Source organism: Mauremys mutica, chromosome 13 (genome assembly GCF_020497125.1).
Source record: "Mauremys mutica isolate MM-2020 ecotype Southern chromosome 13, ASM2049712v1, whole genome shotgun sequence".
Lineage (NCBI taxonomy): Eukaryota > Metazoa > Chordata > Testudines > Geoemydidae > Mauremys > Mauremys mutica.
In genome coordinates, this window is record NC_059084.1 from 19,828,926 (window position 1) to 19,849,588 (window position 20,663).

At 48.5% G+C, this 20,663-nt stretch overlaps 1 protein-coding gene across 1 annotated transcript in view; it reads left to right on the forward strand.

The window, feature by feature from the left end:
* Positions 1–17,538, forward strand: part of RBPJL (recombination signal binding protein for immunoglobulin kappa J region like) — a 41,304-nt gene extending 23,766 nt beyond the window's left edge. Inside the window, exons 5-12 of the mRNA XM_044986606.1 lie at positions 1,641–1,756; positions 9,333–9,507; positions 10,729–10,866; positions 12,367–12,476; positions 13,663–13,803; positions 14,498–14,653; positions 15,493–15,596; positions 16,333–17,538. Of these exons, the coding sequence (XP_044842541.1) occupies positions 1,641–1,756; positions 9,333–9,507; positions 10,729–10,866; positions 12,367–12,476; positions 13,663–13,803; positions 14,498–14,653; positions 15,493–15,596; positions 16,333–16,606 (1,214 nt within the window). The 3' untranslated portion in view covers positions 16,607–17,538. The remainder of the gene's footprint in view (positions 1–1,640; positions 1,757–9,332; positions 9,508–10,728; positions 10,867–12,366; positions 12,477–13,662; positions 13,804–14,497; positions 14,654–15,492; positions 15,597–16,332) is intronic.
* Positions 17,539–20,663: the final 3,125 nt, after the last annotated feature.

The following is a 20,663-nucleotide window of genomic DNA, read 5'->3' on the forward strand; positions in this document are numbered from 1 at the left end:
GAGTGTATATTTGACCTGTTAGTGTTCGAGTTCTTGAGCTTTAACAGAGCGAATACCCATGACAAATGAATGCATAGTTCATGTACTCAAACAGATCGCAAGGTTAAATTAATCCAATTATATATTTGTTCAGCTCTATTAGCAAGTTCACAGGAAAGGGCAGAGTGGGGATGATGAAAAGCAGTGAAGGAAGCAATGGAACTAGGCTTGAGCTGATGAGAAGAAGCAGCGCATGTTCCATCTGCAGGACTGATACATTGGATAGAATCTAAAAAGAGGCCATTAAAAATGCCAAAGCTCAGAGGGGACTTCCTCTAAGGAGAGTCTGAAGGCACCACATGTGAACTGCTGAGGAAAATGGGGACAAGACCTGGGGATCAGGACCTGAGGGGAGGGGATTATGCAGGGAGGCAAAGAGGATTGGGACCATGAGCTGGTCTAAAATTTTTCATGAAAATCAGTGAAAAACGGCTTTTCTATAAAATGGAAATTTTCATGAAAAAAATTCCATTTTCCTCAAAATGTACAGGTTTTCAGCCACAATAACAAAAAGTTCAAAAACTGCATTTTTAACAAATTATTTATTTTGTTTTCCACAACCAAAAACTTGACATTTTTCAGTTTTCAGCAAAAACTTGAAAAATTCAAAAGAAAACTTTTGATGAAAATGAAAAATGTTCAGTCACATGAAAAAAATTTGTGTGTGGAGGGGGGGAGGGGAACCATTTCCTGACCAGCTCCAACCAGGAGCGAGGACTGAAGATAGAAAAGAGAGAGTGAGACTAGCTTTTGGAGGAAAAGTCTTGACCATGAGACCATTTAGGGTATGTCTACACTGCAATGAAAAACCCACGTCTCAGAGCCCAGGTCAACTGAATTGGGCTCCGGATGAGGAGCTAAAAATAGCAGTGTAGACATTCCCACCCACCTGAATGGGAATGTCTACACTGCTACTTTTAGCCCCACTGCCTGAGCCCAAGTCAATTGAACTGAGCTCTGAGACTCGCTGCTGCAGGTTTTTATTTGCAGTGTAGATATACCTGTTAGCAATGGGTATGCTCATATAATGGTGGCTTCACAGCACTGGGGAGGGGAGCATGCAGCCCAGGTAGGGGAGGATACGGGAAGGTAAAAGGTTGGAGGGGTGGAGAGACAGGGACGTGGGAGAAGGGAAGCAGGAAGATCAGAGCCAGGAGGAACAGAAGGGGGATGGAGACGGGGATCGGGGGAGAGGGGCTGGTGAAGCAGGGCAGTCGGGAGAAGCTGCCGAGCCTGTTGTCGAAGGTGTCTAGGGGTGCAGGATAAGGAGGGTGAGATGCAGGAAAGCAGCATCTCACATCAGTGCGGCTGGAGACCAGAAGTGTCCAAGTGTCCCAAAGATGCTACTGGGAGGTTCACCTGCCTGTGCCTTCTCGGGGGGGGGGGGGGGGGCAAAAGCTACCCAGTCCCCTCTTCCTCTCTCTAGTGAAGGCATGGGGAGTGACAACAGCTCAGCCCCTCCTCTCTCTCCATTGCCACCAGCAGTCTGGGCAGCAGCAGCCCCGACCCTCTCACTTCAGGCTCCATGATCCCAGCTCCATTGGTTTCAGCTGGTGTCCAGGTTTCTGTGTCTGGGAAATGTTTCTCCTTCTCTTTTCCAGCGAGGGATGTGGGAGAGGCTGGTTTCAGGGTGTGCGGGTACATGGGGCTGGACAGCATGGGCAGCAGCCACATGGAGACCCAGAAACTCAACTTTGAGGAGCAGCCGGACTCCAAGGTAAGCTGAGTAAAATGACTCCCCTGACACGCACTCACACAACACCTCTCTAGGCTCTCCTGCCCCCTAGTCACATATGACCAGGCATCTCCCTGCAGCATTCCTAGTGCTCTTCACTCACGGTTTGCCAGGAATCCGAGCTTTCTTTGTCACCATCTTTTCAACTTCCTGGCCCTTGCGGCTGGAGGATGGCCAGGGATTACGCAGTTTCCCCAGCCCATCGTATTCTCCTGACAAATGGCAATGCCACTCATCACAAAATGAGAGTGCAGTCTTTCATTTACAGATAAACTGCTAGCGAAAACACCGACCTGTCACAAAGGTTGTGGGCTGGAGCTATAACTTGGCATCTTCCTATAGGGAAAGAAATCTATCAAGTATTATCTTGGGGCTCTGAAGAATGTGGGGTCTGGGGTTGGCCAGAAATATAACAAAAAGGACCTTTGTGTCTGCAGTGCTTCCCTTACAGCATATCAGTGCAGCCGAAGCGCCAAGGTGACTGGGAAACTGTAAACTTAGGGAGATTTCTTGTGTTATGTTGGGTAAATCACATGTGAACATTAATTTCTATTTGGAATTCTCTAGCCCCAGTGTAAATAAAGCCTCTGCCATTCCTCAGCTCCTCACTCCACCTGAAATAACATCTCTAATCATTTCCCCCTTTAAATGAACCTATAGCTCCTCTGAATGGACCCCATCATCTCCTAGTGGGAGCTGCTTTGTCCTGCAGTGCATTTTCTTGGGTGTACTGAGTGAAGTGATGGTGGCTCTGGTGAAGGGGGAGTGGGTCTTGTCTTCTGGGCCCTTCACGGGGTGGTGCTTAAGAATCATCATTAATCCACACAGCACAGTGCAAGGTGGGCAGTTTCCCTTCTGAAAACCCAAAGCACATAAGGAAGGACAGAGAACATAAGAACATAAGAAAGGCCGTACCGGGTCAGACCAAAGGTCCATCTAGCCCAGTATCTGTCTACCAACAGTGGCCAATGCCAGGTGCCCCTGAGGGAGTGAACCTAACAGGCAATGATCAAGTGATCTCTCTCCTGCCATCCATCTCCATCCTCTGACGAACAGAGGCTAGGGACACCATTCTTACCCATCCTGGCTAATAGCCATTTATGGACTTAGCCACCATGAATTTATCCAGTCCCCTTTTAAACATTGTTATAGTCCTAGCCTTCACAACCTCCTCAGGTAAGGAGTTCCACAAGTTGACTGTGCGCTGCGTGAAGAAGAACTTCCTTTTATTTGTTTTAAACCTGCTGCCTATTAATTTCATTTGGTGACCCCTAGTTCTTGTATTATGGGAATAAGTAAATAACTTTTCCTTATCCACTTTCTCAACATCACTCATGATTTTATATACCTCTATCATGTCCCCCCTTAGTCTTCTCTTTTCCAAACTGAAGAGTCCTAGCCTCTTTAATCTTTCCTCATATGGGACCCTCTCTAAACCCCTAATCATTTTAGTTGCTCTTTTCTGAACCTTTTCTAGTGCTAGAATATCTTTTTTGAGGTGAGGAGACCACATCTGTACACAGTATTCGAGATGTGGGCGTACCATGGATTTATATAAGGGCAATAATATATTCTCAGTCTTATTCTCTATCCCCTTTTTAATGATTCCTAACATCCTGTTTGCTTTTTTGACCACCTCTGCACACTGCGTGGACATCTTCAGAGAACTATCCACGATAACTCCAAGATCTTTTTCCTGACTCGTTGTAGCTAAATTAGCCCCCATCATGTTGTATGTATAGTTGGGGTTATTTTTTCCAATGTGCATTACTTTACATTTATCCACATTAAATTTCATTTGCCATTTTGTTGCCCAACCACTTAGTTTTGTGAGATCTTTTTGAAGTTCTTCACAATCTGCTTTGGTCTTAACTATCTTGAGTAGTTTAGTATCATCTGCAAACTTTGCCACCTCACTGTTTACCCCTTTCTCCAGATCATTTATGAATAAATTGAATAGGATTGGTCCTAGGACTGACCCTTGGGGAACACCACTAGTTACCCCTCTCCATTCTGAGAATTTACCATTAATTCCTACCCTTTGTTCCCTGTCCATTAACCAGTTCTCAATCCATGAAAGGACCTTTCATTTTATCCCATGACAGCTTAATTTACATAAGAGCCTTTGGTGAGGGACCTTGTCAAAGGCTTTCTGGAAATCTAAGTACACTATGTCCACCGGATCCCCCTTGTCCACATGTTTGTTGACCCCTTCAAAGAACTCTAATAGATTAGTAAGACACGATTTCCCTTTACAGAAACCATGTTGACTATTGCTCAAGAGTTTATGTTTTTCTATGTGTCTGACAATTTTATTCTTTACTATTGTTTCAACTAATTTGCCCGGTACCGACGTTAGACTTACCGGTCTGTAATTGCCGGGATCACCCCTAGAGCCCTTTTTAAATATTGGCGTTACATTAGCTAACTTCCAGTCATTGGGTACCGAAGCCGATTTAAAGGACAGGTTACAAACCTTAGTTAATAGTTCCGCAACTTCACATTTGAGTTCTTTCAGAACTCTTGGGTGAATGCCATCTGGTCCTGGTGACTTGTTAATGTTGAGTTTATCAATTAATTCCAAAACCTCCTCTAGTGACACTTCAATCTGTGACAGTTCCTCAGATTTGTCACCTACAAAAGCCAGCTCAGGTTTGGGAATCTCCCTAACATCCTCAGCCGTGAAGACTGAAGCAAAGAATCCATTTAGTTTCTCCGCAATGACTTTATCATCTTTAAGCGCTCCTTTTGAATTTTGATCATCAAGGGGCCCCACTGGTTGTTTAGCAGGCTTCCTGCTTCTGATGTACTTAAAAAACATTTTGTTATTACCTTTGGAGTTTTTGGCTAGCCGTTCTTCAAACTCCTCTTTGGCTTTTCTTATTACACTCTTGCACTTAAGTTGGCAGTGTTTGTGCTCCTTTCTATTTGCCTCACTAGGATTTGACTTCCACTTTTTAAAGGAAGTCTTTTTATCTCTCACTGCTTCTTTTACATGGTTGTTAAGCCACGGTGGCTCTTTTTTAGTTCTTTTACTGTTTTTCTTAATTTGGGGTATACATTGAAGTTGGGCCTCTATTATGGTGTCTTTAAAAAGGGCCCACGCAACTTGCAGGGATTTCACTTTAGTCACTGTACCTTTTAACTTTTGTCTAACTAACCCCCTCATTTTTGTATAGTTCCCCCTTTTGAAATTAAAGGCCACAGTGTTGGGCAGTTGAGATGTTCTTCCCATCACAGGGATGTTGAATGCTATTGTATTATGGTCACTATTTCCAAGCGGTCCTGCTATAGTTACCTCTTGGACCAGCTCCTGCGCTCCACTCAGGATTAAATCTAGAGTCGCCTCTCCCCTTGTGGGTTCCCGTACCAGCTGCTCCATGAAGCAGTCATTTAAAGTATCGAGAAATTTTATCTCTGCATTTCGTCCTGAAGTGAAATGTTCCCAGTCAATATGGGGATAATTGAAATCCCCCACTATTATTGGGTTCTTAATTTTGATAGCCTCTCTAATTTCCCTTAGCATTTCATCATCACTATTACTGTCCTGGTCAGGTGGTCGATAATAGATCCCTACTGTTATATTTTTACTAGAGCATGAAATTTCTATCCATAGAGACTCTATGGAACCTGTGGATTCGCTTAAGATTTTTACTTCATTTGAATCTACACTTTCTTTAACATATAGTGCCACTCCTCCCCCTGCACGGCCTGTTCTGTCCTTCCGATATATTTTGTACCCCGGAATGATTGTGTCCCATTGATTGCTCTCAGTCCACCAGGTTTCTGTGATGCCTATTATATCTATATCCTCCTTTATCACAAGACACTCTAGTTCACCCATCTTATTATTTAGACTTCTGGCATTTGTGTACAAGCACTTTAAAAACTTGTCCCTGTTTATTAGCCTACCTTTTTCTGATGTGCCAGATTCTTTTTTATGTGACTGTTTATCATCTGATCCGGCCCTTACATTATACTTCTCATTCCTCTGCTCCTGACTATAACCTGGAGATTCTCTATCATCAGACTCTCCCCTAAGAGAAGTCTGTGTCCGATCCACACGCTCCTCTGCAGCAGTCGGCTTTCCCCCATCTCCTAGTTTAAAAACTGCTCTACAACCTTTTTAATGTTTAGTGCCAGCAGTCTGGTTCCACTTTGGTTTAGGTGGAGCCCATCTCTCCTGTATAGGCTCCTCCCATCCCAGAAGTTTCCCCAGTTCCTAATGAACGTGAACCCCTCCTCTCTACACCATCGTCTCATCCACGCATTGAGACTCTGAAGCTCTGCCTGCCTACCTGGCCCTGCGCGTGGAACTGGGAGCATTTCTGAAAATGTCACCATAGAGGTCCTGGATTTCAGTCTCTTCCCTAGCAGCCTAAATTTGGCTTCCAGGACATCTCTCCTACCCTTCCCTATGTCATTGGTACCTACATGTACCACGACCACCGGCTCCTCCCCAGCACTACACATAAGTCTATCTAGATGCCTCGAGAGATCCGCAACCTTCGCACCAGGCAGGCAAGTCACCATACGGTTCTCCCGGTCATCACAGACCCAGCTATCTACATTTCTAATAATCGAATCTCCCATTACTAACACCTGCCTTTTCCTAGAAACTGGAGTTCCCTCCCCCGGAGAGGCAACCTCAGTGCGAGAGGTAACCCCAGCACCATCTGGAAGGAGGGTCCCAACTACGGGAAGGTTTCCCTCTGCTCCCATTGACTGCTCTACTTCCCTGGGCCCTTCTTCCTCCTCAACAGCACAGGGGCTGTCTAAGCCGAGGTGGGACAATTCTACAGTGTCCCGGAAAGCCTCATCAACATACCTCTCTGCCTCTCTCAGCTCCTCCAGTTCCGCCACCCTGGCCTCCAAAGTCCGTACATGGTCTCTGAGGGCCAGGAGCTCCTTGCACCGACTGCACACATACGCCACCCGCCCACAGGGCAGGTAATCATACATGCGACAGTCAGTGCAATAAACTGGATAGCCCCCACTCTGCTGCTGGGCTTCTGCCTGCATTGTCTCCTAGTTAGTGAAAGGGTGGTTTACGGAAAGTAGTTTTAGAATGTAGTTTGGTATATAAGTTTTAGGATTTTAGGGGGGGGGCACGGGGAAGGGGTTAGGTCTGGCGAGGGGCTCCCACTCCCTTCTCACTCCCCTTCTAAACTCCCTTGCGAAACTCCCTGTTAGCAGCCCCTGGTCGCTTGTGCGCGAACAGCCATCAGGCTCCTGCAGCCCCCTTGCAGGTCTCCCATCCCCACACCAGCATGAAGGGCATCTTTTCACTGAAGTCTTTGTTGTTATAAGGTGGACACTGAAACTATTTAGAGTGAAGATTGTTGAAGATACCCCTTCTAGGGGAGGCCCTGGCATCGTGGTTTGGAGAGCTGTATGTTCAGCCATATGACTAACAGGAGCCGGTTGGTAGCACCATGCTGTGCACTGATGGTGCAGTGATTCACTTCTGCACATGTCATCGTGCTCAGGTTGGGCAGAAATCCAGCGCAGGTTGAGTTGCTGGGTTAATTGATTGTCTTACACCCTTGCCTAGTGTCACAAATGAAAGGGAGCCTTGTTGTTGCTCTCTCCCTCTCTGTATTACTGTTTATCATGGACTCATAGGACTGGAAGGGACCTTGCAAGGTCATCTAGTCCAGTCCCCTGCACCCCAGGCAGGACTAAGTATTAGCTAGACCATCCCTGACAGGTGTTTGTCTAACCTGCTCTTAAAAATCCCCAATGATGGAGATTCCACAACCTCCCTAGGCAATTTATTCCAGTGCTTAACCACCCTGACAGCTAGGAAGTTTTTCCCAATGTCCAACCTAAACCTCCCTTGCTGCAATTTAAACCCATTGCTTCTTGTCCTATCCTCAGAGGTTAAGAACAATTTTTCTCCCTCCTCCTTGTAACAACCTTTTATGTACTTGAAAACTGTTATGTCCCCTCTCAGTCTTCCTTCTCCAGACTAAACAAACCCAGTTTTTTCAATCTTCCCTCTTAGGTCATGTTTTCTAGACCTTTAATCATTTTTGTTGCTTTTCTCTGGACATTTTCCAATTTGCCCACATCTTTCCTGACATGTGGCATCCAGAATTGGACACAATACTGCAGCTGAGGCCTAATCAGCGCAGAGTAGAGTGGAAGAATGACTTCTCCTGTCTTGCTTACAACACTCCTGCTAATACATCCCAGAATGATGTTCGCTTTTTTGCAACAGTGTTACCCTGTTGACTCATATTTAGCTTGTGGTTCACTATGATCCCCAGATCCCTTTCTGCAGGACTCCTTATGATAGTACTCCGAGGGTCCAGCCAGGATCAGGGCCTCCTTGGACTGGGTACGTTGCAAACACATATGAAGATATAGTTCTTGCCCCAAAGAGCTTCCAGTCTAAGGTCCCACCCTACTAACCTGGCCATGCTCATTTACACTGAGTCAAGCGGGACCAATCATGTGTAGAGTTCAGCATGTGAGTAAGCGTTTTCAGGATCAAGGCCTATGCTAACCATCTCCGATAGGTGGGTAGATAGAAACAGACACACATGGAAAAGTGTCTGTCAGCTCTCAGTCTCTCTCTTCCCACGCAGGAAGAGTTTCAAAAATAGCCACTTCCACTTTCCAGCACTCCCGCTTCAGTGGAAGTTTCATGAGGACATTGATTTCCAGGTTTTCCTACGACATTTTGTGGACCCAAAATGTCACATCATCAACATTTCAAGGAAAAGCAAAAAATTCCAGGAAACAAAATTAGTTTGTAACAAAAGAATGAAAATTTTCATGCAAAATTCAGCAGTGATTTTTTTCCCCCTTTTTCACACATACACTAGTTTAAAAGTTCTTTTGCCTAAAATACCTGACCAACTAATTAGGCAAAACTTGATATGGTAGAAGGGCTGGTGGGGCCATGGTCCCAGCCTCTAAGGGCTCCTGGCTTCTTGTTATTTACTCTTTCATGCAATCTAAACTAAAAGGCAAGCTCCTTTGGCCTGTGTCTTTTGTTTGGTGTCTGGAAAGCACCATAACCATCTTTACACCAACTGTAAGCATCTGGGGGCAGGGGTTGTCTTTTTGGTCTGTCTTTGTACAGAGTTGGTGCAAAGGGGTCCTGGTCCCTGATTGGGACTCCTAGGTCCTCCCACAATACAAATAATAAACACTGGCAACAGTAGTGCCCCATCATTGTGATAGTTAGGAGTTCCCCACTCTCCATGGCCATTTGTCCCTTTAACCAAACCCTGCGATGCTTATCACTCTCTGCTCAGTCAAGTCTCCTGCCTAGAGACAACAGCGTATCAGCAGAGGTGAGTTTATCAGGGGACCTTGCCTGCAGTCAGCGATCATTAACCAATGCTGCTGGCCAGCCTCTCACTCTCACAGCAGATAAAGCCCCCCAGCTGCAAAGGAGATGAAGAACTGAGCAGGTATCTCTCTAGGTATCTAGGTAGGCAGATATCTATGTACCCCCCCTCACTGGAGTATCTTCAGTGAAGATGCACCCAAAGACTCCAGACACAATCTCCAGCCTATGACAATAGCCCCTTGTTACTTACAGGAGTTCAGCTGTGCCAAAGCACTCTACATCTCAGACACGGAGAAGAGGAAGCATTTTCGGCTGGTTCTGAAGCTCTTCTTCAGCAATGGGCAGGAGATCGGCACTTTCTACAGCAAGCTGATCAAAGTGATTTCCAAACCCTCACAGAAGAAGCAGTCCCTGAAGAACACAGACTGTAAGTAGCAGGGGAGCCAGCCTCGTCAATGGGAGCCGAGCGCTGCAGGGTTTTTAACAGCAATCTCTGCAATACTCTGTTCTCCGTTGCTTCAGTAGCATACACCATTTCAGCTGTCTGAGTAGCTAATACCTGAACAGGTTACTCAGATGCTTTATCAGAATGGGGCACTGATATAAAGCAAACAAGAAACTATCACAGATAGCAGATTGAATATCCGCCAAGTCCTTAGACATGACAGGTTTATGCGCTATAGGCTGCCTGATCCAAAGCCCGGTGAAGTCAATAGAAGGAAGAATAGATCAGGGCATATTTATGTCCACTTTCTCGAAAATGTATCCTACCAAGCTGTGTAAAGATCTAATGCAGAACCTTTGTCAGGATTTCTGTTCAAAGATCTCCACATACAGACAAAGGCATAACTCACCCTTCATAAAAGGCCATCTCAGCTGGTACTCCGCTAAAGGGAAAGCCAGCCAGAAAGGGCTAGTGTTCATTCTGCTGTATACACCAGCCTAGCCCTGGGGAGCCTGAGAAGGGCAGAGCAGTGCTTTCAAACCACACGCTGATATGGAAACGAGAACACATGGAGCATTAGCTAATGACCTGCAGAGCAGGGGAAAGCAACCCCGGACTGCACAAGATACGACTTAATAGGTCTTTTCAGTCACAGATTTTGAAAATGTTATGAAGTGTTGGCAGCGCAGAAGAATCGTTACTCACCTCACAGTCACAGGTTCTTTGAGGTGTTTTGTCTGCTTGGAGCCCACTCACACACCTGTGGATGTATGCACACTACCCATGGGCTCCAAGTTGGGGGGAGGGCTAGCTCAGTGGTTTGAGCATTGGCCTGCTAAACCCAGCATTGTGAGCTCAATCCTTGAGGGGACCATTTAGGGATCTGGGACAAAAATAAACAATGTCAGCAACTTGGTCCTGCTAGTAAAGGCAGGGGACTGGACTGGACTTAATGACCTTTCAAGGTCCCTTCCAGTTCTAGGAGATAGGCATATCTCCCTATAGATCATTATAAAGACTCAGAAGAACAAGATTTTGTAACATGATGGCTCACTGCATTCTTTATCCTAACTCTATGCAAAGCAATAACTGGCCTCTGCAGCTATCAAATCACTCAGCCATGCTCCGGTATTCAGGCAAGCTGATACTGATAACAGTGAGTTTCCATCAGTGCTAATGCCGGCATCTGTCTGTCTTTTGCAGTGTGCATCTCATCTGGGTCCAAGGTTTCCCTCTTTAACCGCCTCCGCTCCCAGACGGTCAGCACCCGTTATCTGTCCGTAGAGGGTGGCACCTTCATCGCTAGCGCAAGGCAATGGGCAGCATTCACATTGCACCTGGGTGAGGACCTTACATGTTCAGCAAACTCCAGCAGTCCACACAGGGCCAAAGTCACCGCTGGTACCCCGCTGGGGAAGTCAGTGGAGCTGTGTCCATTAACGGCAGGGGTAGGTTTGGCCACCCCAGCATACCAATAGTGAAAGACAAACAGGGCGGTCAAATCCAATCTGAACAATGGTGCTTACTGATTTTAACGAGTCATAATCACAGGTCAACAGAAGTATCTTTCTAAAAAAATGTCAGGAACCCCTGAGGCCAGCTTCCAGCAGGAGGCCTGTGTCTCTTTGCAGCACATTGCTCCTCCCTGCCTGCAGACAGAGCTCTGAGGGGGGAGGAAGGATGGTCCATTGATTAGGCAGTTAATCTGGGATTTCAGATACCTGGATTCAATTCTCTACTCCAGTGCTGGCTTCCTACGTGACCTTCAGTAAGTCACTTAGGCCCAGATGCTCAGATGTCAATGGAAGTTAGAAGCCTACGTACATTGAGGGTCTGGGCCTCAGCCCCGATCAGTACTTGCCCTGCCCTGCCTCCCAGGGGTGTTGTGAGAATAACTACATTAAAGACCAGCGGGCGTTCTGATACTACAAGGATGGGGCCATATAGGTCCCAAGAATAGATAGGAGATGGTACCTATTTTGACCACACTGCTTTCTTTGATACCTGCTCCCAGCACCCCCAGGCAGTATGAAATTATCCTCCCTGTGAATGTCCCTCCCGCCCTCCCCCCACTCCGCCTCACCCCCTTTGGTCTCCGGAGTCCTTTAGTCTCCTACCTACCTTAACTTCCCTTTGCCACCACATTTGCCTCCTGGAGTCCCAGGGTGTTGCCCAGACTCAGTAACAATCTGATTCCCTTCTCCTGCGCTGGTGTCGTTCTCCAGGAAGGAGACGGCAGGGGAAAGGGCTGGGAGCAGTCTAAATTCATCCCTGATTCCCAACACCCTTTCCTCACTGAGAGCCTGATCCAGTGCCCTTTGAAATCAGTGGAAAGACTTCCATTGACTGCAGCAGGTTTTGGATCAGGCCCTAAAAGCCTGCTGGTCTTAAACAAGGGCAGCTCAGGCTGTGCCCGTCCCAGGGCCACGTTAGCATGCCTGGCCTGATGGCCAGGCGCGCTTTGTATGAAATGTAAGAGATCTCAGCTGCCTCCCTCCCTGTTGTGAACCTGGAGGTGTCACCTGCAGAGCTTACAGATCCCCGGGTGCCGGCCTGCCTGCTCCAATCGCAGTGGAGAACTGCCTGCGGGGAGCACTGCCCTCTGCAGGCTGCATTTACCCTGCATCTTGAAGATGCACAAATTGGAGCGAGCTTCAGCCTAAGAAAGGCACCAGTTGCCCGGAGAGTGTCCAGGGAGCCCCTTATCTACCGTGCTGCCAGGCTCCGTGATGAGAGAGAGTTCTCCTCTACCCTGGTCCTTCAGCTAGAGCCAGAGGGAGCTGTTCCCTCCTTCATACTCCAGGTTGGTAACTCTCCATCTCTTTTCCTCTCCATGGGAAGCGGATGAGCACTGCACCCGGGGTGAGTTCCCACTGCGGGAAGGGTACATTCGCTACGGCGCCGTAGTCCAGCTCATCTGCACAGCCACCGGCGTTACCCTGCCGCCCCTGGTAAGGCTCCCGGGAAACTCGGACACCAGATAGGATGGGGAATGCTTCCGGCTTCAGCTCCATGTAGGGTTGCCAGCCGTCTGGTTTTCACTCAGTCAAACGGGGACCCTGGCAGCTCTGGTCAGCACAGCTGACCCGGCCACTAAAAGTCCAGTTGGCCGCAGGGCAGGCAGGCTCCATGCCTGGCTCCACGCAGCTCCCGGGAAGCAGCCAGTATGTCCCTCCGGCTCCTAGGCTGGCTCCGCAGCTCCTATTGGAGCCAATGGGAGCTGCAGGGGCAGTGCCTGGAGGCAGAGCCTGAAGCACACGGAGCCCTCTGGCCGCCCCCTTCCCCCACCTAGGAGCTGGAGGGACATGTCCCTGCTTCCCGGGAGCCACCTGAGGTCAGCACCGCCTGCAGCCAGTGCCCCAACCCTCTGTTCCAGCTCAGAACCCCCTCCCGCACGCAAACTTCCTCCCGGAGCCCGTACCCCACAGCCCCTCCCATACCCCAACCCCCTTCCCCAGTCCTGAGCTCCCTCCTGCACCCCAAACCCCTTATCCCTGGCCCCACCCCAGAGCCTGCACCCCCCGCTGGAGCCCACACCTCCTCCTGCCCCAACCTGGTGAAAACGAGCAAGTGAGCGAGGGTGAGGGAGAGCAAGCGACAGAGGGAGAGGGGATGAAGTGAACAGGGGGCGGGGCCTCCGAGAAGGGGCGGGGCAAGGGTGTTTGGTTTTCTGCAGTTAGCAACTTGGCAGCCCTAGCTCCATGCCCCAACTTTGCTCAGCCAGCAGCTGGCAGCAGTGGCGTAACATGGAGCCGGTTGCAGCCATCCTGACCTTTATTAACGAAGTGTGGCCTGTAGAGACAACAGCTCCCAGCATGCAATGTGACCTGGTGACTCAGGTCAGGAGGATGGAGCGCTGTCTGCTGGGAAATGATCCAGCTCTGCAAGCCGTGCGGGTGTAGCGAATGGGAGGGCAGTGGCAGGAGACAGGCTAGAATGATGTGGGCTGATTTTGTTCCATGTCAGACAAGGGGGAGGGAGCAGGGAATTCCCACAACCAGTCCCAGAGGAGGTTTCGGGCTGAGAAAATCTTTGAAGGATAAAAATGCTGAACTTTCTGGAGCTGACAGTTCCCTCCAGCCACTGAGCTGCTCCCCTCCGCAGCCGGTCAGCCCGCCTGTGTGTCCTTCCCCACAGATCATTCGGAAAGTCACCAAGCAGTACGCCATGCTGGATGTGGATGAGCCCATCTCCCAGCTCCACAAGTGCGCTTTCCAGTTCCAGGGCAGCGACGGGATGTACCTGTGTCTCTCGACCGAGAAAGTGATCCAGTTCCAGGTAACGCAGCACGAACTGGGAAGCTGTCCAGATGCTAGCGAGAGCAAACTCCCTCCAGCTCCTCCCTCCTGTTACTTGCTGCTGAGTCCATCACTTGAGTGATCTTTACCTTCAAGCCCCCCGCAATCCCCAAATGAAATTCAGTCCTTTATGTGATGTGGGAATAGGGAGAGAACCCGTGCATGGAGACACACATCCCCACGCCAACCTCACCTACCCATGCTGGGCCTTGCTCTAATTTTTCCTGTCACCCCACAGCAACACAGACCTCTCTCCCTCCCCACTTGGCCCTGCCCCTCTGGCCGCCTCCCACAGCATCATATAGCCAAGCTTCCATGTGATTTTTGTTAAGCCAGAAGCATTTGAGGATGAAGTCACTGATCCTGACCGCTCCTTCAGGTCAGCATAGACATATCCCTATCCCTGAACATGGAGCTGCAGCAGCTGGCTAATAATAATAGCAATGTGCTGGTCCATCACCTTCCATTCAGGGCTCTCAGATCCTTTTACAAAGGTCGAGAGATATTATTATCCCCCTCTGACGGTGAGACAGCGGCACAGAGAGCTGGAGTGACTTGCCAAAAGCCAAGCAGACCATGGCAGAGTCAGGAATAGAACCCAGGAGTCCTGGCTATCAGTCCCCGGCTTGCACCACTATGGCATGTGGCCTCCATGACACTAAAATTCCATGCAGGCGACTCCGTGCCCAAAGGAAGCGAACCGTGAGCTGCTGAACGATGGCTCCTGCTGGACGATAATTGGAACGGAGACTGTGGAGTACACGTTCAGTGACAGCCTGGCCTGTATTCAGGATCCCGTGAGCCCAGTCCCACTTATAGCCATGCTGGAGGTACGGCGGGCTTTCCATCTTGTTATCCTGTGCGCGGCTTTTGTTAACCTAGCTCAGGGGTGGCCAAGCTGTGCTCTGGAGCCACATGCGGCTCTTCAGAAGTTAATATGCTGCTCCTTGTATAGGCACCGACTCTGGGGCTGGAGCTACAGGTGCCATCTTTCCAGTGCTCCCTGCTCAACCCCTGGCTCTGCCACAGGCCCTGCCCCCACTCCACCCCTTCCCACCCCTTCCTGAGCCTGCCATGCCCTCACTCCTCCCCTTCCCCCCCAGAGCTTTCTGCACGCCACGAAACTGCTGTTCAGGAGGTGCAGGGAGGCAGGGGGAGGTGCTGATCGGCGAGGCTGCAGACATATGACTGTGGCTCTTTGGCAATGTACATTGGTACATTCTGGCTCCTTCTCAGGCTCAGGTTGGCCACCCCGACCTAGCTTATTGAAGCACAAGAGGCTGCAAATCCCTTCTCCTAGCTCTGCATGTGCCTCTGAATCACCTTCCCCCCCTCCCCAACCCCCAGCCTCTTGCCACACGCTGCCCTCTGTGTACATGACAAGGCAGATTTTTCACAGATGATTTGAGGAATCAGTAAGTTTTGATCTTTTCCCCTCTGCTCCATAATGGTCCTAATGTCTCCTCAGTTCCCTCTCCTTGTGCCCACCCACAGCTCAGGGCCCTGCTCTCCTCCCCTGGGGTAGGGCACTGTCGACTGCCCACTCTTCTGCAGGGAGGACAGCAAGCCCTCCAGCTGGGAACGTCGCTGCCCGCAGGACCATGTTGGGGCAGCAGCACGTCATGGTGCAAGGTGTATAACCCCCTCCCATGTGCTCTGGTTGTGACAGCTGACTGGCGGAGGGGACGTGGCGATGCTGGAGGTGCAGGGCGAGTATTTCCATGCAGATCTGAAAGTCTGGTTTGGAGATGTGGAAGCTGAGACTATGTACAGGTAAAGCAGCGAACCAGTCTGATGAGCTGGTGTTTAGACACAGGCGGAGATGGAGGTGGTGGTGGGTGGCATAAATGGCACCGACCCTAAAGGCTACATCTGGCAGGCCTTTTTGGTCATTATTGTGGTCCCAAGGACTGGGAGCTTTGCTTTAGGTGGGAGTTTTGTGCAGGGTATCCCACAAGACAAAGCAAGAGAAGTCTGGAAGTAACTCACACATACACAAGCTTTGTAATTAGAGATGAAAAAGGCTTCCTAGGACATCTGATCCATGCCCACACCAGCTCGGGATTGCGCTCGAGGGACATTGACTAATACGCCAGCATTTACGGCAAGGGGTCTCAGGCTGGGAGAATGGGTCCTCCGTGAGGCCACTTCAGGAGGGACGTGGCTGCTCCATCTGCAGCATGGGCATGAGACAAAAATAAAACAGGGTGAGAGTCTGGGCCTAAAAAGGACCAAACCTTGGAACGGGAACCCCACCAAAACAGAGGGGAGAGGGAGAAAGAGACAAAAGAGAGAAGGAAGGAGACTGGACAAATCAGGAGCTGCCATTAATCCCAAGACTAAATGACTGCCACCAAGTGGCAAAATGGAATTTGCTTTATTCAAAGGCACTGTGGGAGAAAGGCCGCATTAGGGTTGTGAGTAGGACAGGGCGGAGTCTCCTCTCTGGAAAGGCTACAGTAATATATATGGTTTCTTTTGTGTGTGTGTGTGTGCGCACTGTTCCCAGGACCCCCAAGTCCTTAGTGTGTGTTGTCCCTGACGTCTCGGCATTTGGCAGCGACTGGCGATGGCTGAGATACCCCATCACCGTCCCACTCTCGCTCATAAGGAACGATGGGCTGATCTACTCCAGCTCGTTCACATTTACGTACACCCCAGAGCAGAGCTTCCTCCCTGCCCTGCAGGTCCTTCCAGAGCTGACACAGGACTCCGATACCTTACTCAACAGCATCCATCAGGAATTCACTAGGACCAATTTTCACCTCTTCATGCAGAGCTAGCAAGCCTGGAATGGTGGAAGATCTTCATAGAAACAGGACTTGGAACAAGATCTGTCAGCATCCCTGAAACTGACATTAACACTGAGAGATGGGTACAAACATCCCTGTGGTCTGTAGGATCTGGGGTTAGCCCCCTCCCAAGTGCTCTACTGTGCATAAATACCCCATCTATTCTTTTTAGGTTTGTTGAGAATTGTTTCAGAAGGAAGCATCACCCTGTGAAATTTACTAACAAAATGAACAATACATCCATGCCTCAAGGAGTGTTTAACTGGTTCAAATGATCTTTTTACTAGACATTTTGCAGATGTCACGGTTTGGCTCTTTAGCTGGTGTAAAGTGGTGCCATTGGTTTCATGGCTTCATAGATCTTAAGGCCAGGAAGGTCTATTGTGATCACCTAGTCTGACCTCCAAGAGCTTTTCACCCAGTAATTCCTGCACTGAGGCCATTGATTTCAGTGGAGTGATATTGATTTATGGCAGCTGAGAAGCTGAGCCCAAACGTGCTTTTATTTGCAGCCCCTACTGGGGTTATTTCTTTAAAAGTAGCACAGTCTGAGGTGCCCTTACTAGCCCTGTCATCTCACGCACACTTCAATCTCTGCCTCAGTAGCAAGTTGCTGAGTTAAAGTTGCCTTAAGGAGAATCCATGTTTCATGGAACTGGAGCTCTGAGTGCTACACACAAGTGGGCTTTGAAGCTCTATTTAGAGTCTTCAGATCACCACGGCATCAAAAGGCCTATGGTATATTTTGAAACACGCTGTTTTGGCAGTTGCGGCTGATTTAGAAGTGACTTAATTGCCAAAGCCACACTGGCTTTTAACCTACACTGAACTCTGGAAGGTTTACCAGGAGGCCTGGAAGAAGCATGCTGCTGTCTCGTGAGCTACAGAATCCTGGGCGGGCTTTGCAACAGATGGCTCTTTCTTTCGCTCGTCTAATTGCGGCGCTGCTGCTGGAGGATCCTCCCGTTTACGCCTGTGTTTTGCGGGCACGTGCAGTCTTGTGGCTGGCATGTTTTGGATTATGCTACACAGGTTACTTTATGTCCAGTGGTTTGGAGATGGATTTTCATGTTTCTCAAGATCCAAGTTCCAGGCCTGTCTAAGGGCAGCTCTTTTTTTTTTTTTCCTCCAAGATGCTGGACCAAATCCTGCTCTTGTCCAGACCTGCACAACCCCTGCTAACTCCACAGGAGCCCCTGCTCCATGCTTTGGTTCTGTAGCCCATCCTCGCCTCGTGCAGCAGAGCTCATCCCGACACCATGCAGCAAACACACTGGAGACCTTTGCCCTGTTGATGTACGCTATAGTCATAATCACTGAAAGACTTGCTTGGCCTGGCATAGTTTTTGCCCCACCTCTGGGCAAATCTGTGATCGTGGCATCCAGGCAGTGTGCCATGGGGTGATAGAACCCCGGATCCAGCTTCTCTGCACCCCTCTGCTGGAACTGGCTCAAACTAGCCTGCTGGGGAAGAGGGAGGAAGGACACTCTTTGTCCCATCTCCATCACTATCACCAGTACATCTCGTTCTCCTGTGCCTAGAAATGGCTCTGATGAGATGACAAGCAGGGAAGAGGTTGGGTCCGCAGCAGCAAGAATCATTTAGGGCCAGCTTTTTAAATCCATTTAGGTGCCTAAAGAGGCAGGTTGGCACCTAGTGGGAGTCCCATTGAAATCAATTGGAGTTAGGTTCTTCGGTGCTCTTGAAAATCCTACTAGGTGCCTACCTGCGTCTTTAGGTGCCTAAATTCCTTTAAAAAACTGTCCCTTAGGGACTTCAGCACTAGTGTTGCCTAGAGATCAGAGCAAGGCTTGAGAGGCAGGGCTAGCTGGGTTCTATTCACAGCTCACTGCATGGACAAGTTGCAACCTCTCTGGGCCTCAGTTGCAACCTCTCTGGGCCTCCACTGTTTAAATGGAGTGAGTCATGGAATTGTAGTAATGCAGGGTTGGGAGGGACCTTCAGGGAGCAAGTCCAGCCCCCTGCACTGAGGAAGGACCAAGTAAACCTAGATGATCCCTGACAGGTGTTGATCCACCCTGTTCTTAAAAACCCCCAGTGACGGGGATTCCACAACCTCCTTTGGAAGCCTATTCCAGAGATTAACTACCCTTATAGTAAGAAAGTTTTTCCTAATATCTAACCTAAATCTCCTGTGCTGCAGATTAAGCCCCTTACTTCTTGTCCTATCTTCTGTGGACGTGGAGAACAATTGATCACCATCCTCTTTATAACAGCTCTTAACATATTTGAAGACTTTCGTCAGGTTCCCATCCCCTTAGGCCTGGTCTACCCTGGGGGAGGCGGGGTTGATGTAAGATACGAAACTTCAGCTACGGGAATACCGTAGTTGAAGTCGACATATCTTATTTCGACTTACCTGCTGCGGCTCCCCCATCGACTCCGATACTGCCGCTCGCTCTGGTGGAGTTCCGGAGTCGACGGGGAGCACGTTCGGGGATCAATATATTGTGTCTAGATGAGACGCGATATATCGATCCCCGATAAATTGATCACTACCCGCCGATCTGGTGGGTAGTCTGGACGTACCCTCGGTCTTCTTTTCTCAAGAGTAAACATGCCCAGTTTTTTTCAACCTTTCCTCATAGGTCAGGTTTTCTAAACCTGTTATAATTTGTGTTGCTCTCCTCTGAACCCTCTGTCCAGTTTGTCCACATCTTACCTAAAGTGTGGTGCCCAGAGTTGGACACAGTGCTCCAGCTGAGGCCTCATCAGGGCCGAGTAGAGCCTGACAATTACCTCCCGTGTCTTACATATGACACTCCTGTTAACACATCCCAGATTGATATTAGCCTTTTTCGCAACTGCGTCACATTGTTGACTCATTCAATTTGTGAGCCACTCTAACCCCCAGATCCTTTTCATCAGTAGCACCGTGTGGCCAGTTATTCCCCATTTTTTAGTTGTGCATTTGATTTTTCTTTCCCAAGTGTAGTACTTTGCACTTGTCGTTACTGAATTTAATCTTGTTGATTTCAGACCAATTCTCTAATTTGTCAGGGTTGGTATGAATTTCAATCCTGTCCTCCAAAGTGCTACCAACCGCTCCCGGCTTGGTGTCATCTGCAACATTTATAAACAAACATACTCTCCACTCCATTATCCAAGTCATTAAGGAAAATATTGAATAGTATTGGACCCCAGATTGATCCCTGCAAGACCCCACTAAATACTTCCTACCAGTTTGATGATGAATCATTGAAAACTACTCTTTGAATACGGTTTTTCAACTTGTTATGTACCCACCCTGTAGTCATTTCATCTAGACCATATTTCCCTAGTTTGCTTATGAGAATGTCATGTGGGATTGTGTCAAAAGCCTTACTAAAATCAATATATACCAACATCTGCTGCTTTCATTCTCTCTCTACACGCGTGCACACACACACACTAGGCCAGTGACCCTGTCAAAGAAGGAAGTTAAGTTGGTTTGATATAATTTGTTCTTGTCAAATCCATGCTGACTAGTCCTTAAAATCCTATTATCATCTAGGTGCTTACAAATTGATCACTTAATAATTTGTTCCAGGTTTGGAAGCTAGGCTGACTGGTCTGTAATTCCCCAGGTCCTCTTTGTTCCCATTTTTAAAGATAGCTACTATGTTTGCCTTTCTCCAGTCCTCTGGGACCCATACGAGTTCTCAAAGATAATTGCTAACAGTTCCAAGATTGTTTCAGCTAGTTCCTTAAGTACCCAACAATGATTTTCATCAGGCCCTGCCAATTTGAATACATTTCCCTTATCTCAATATTCTTTAACCTGTTCTTTCCCTATTTTGGCTTGCCTTCCTTCCTCCTTGTTATTAATATTAATTGTGTTGAGTATCTGGTCATCATCTTTTTAGTGAAGACTGAAGCAAAATAAGCATTAAACACCTCGGCCTTCTTGATGTCATCAGTTATTAGCTCTCCTTACCTGCTGAGCAGAAGATGTAACTTTTCTTCATCTTTCGCTTGTTCCTACTGTATTTAAAAAACCTCTTCTTACTGCCTTTGATGTCCCCTGCTAGGTGTAACTCACTGTGT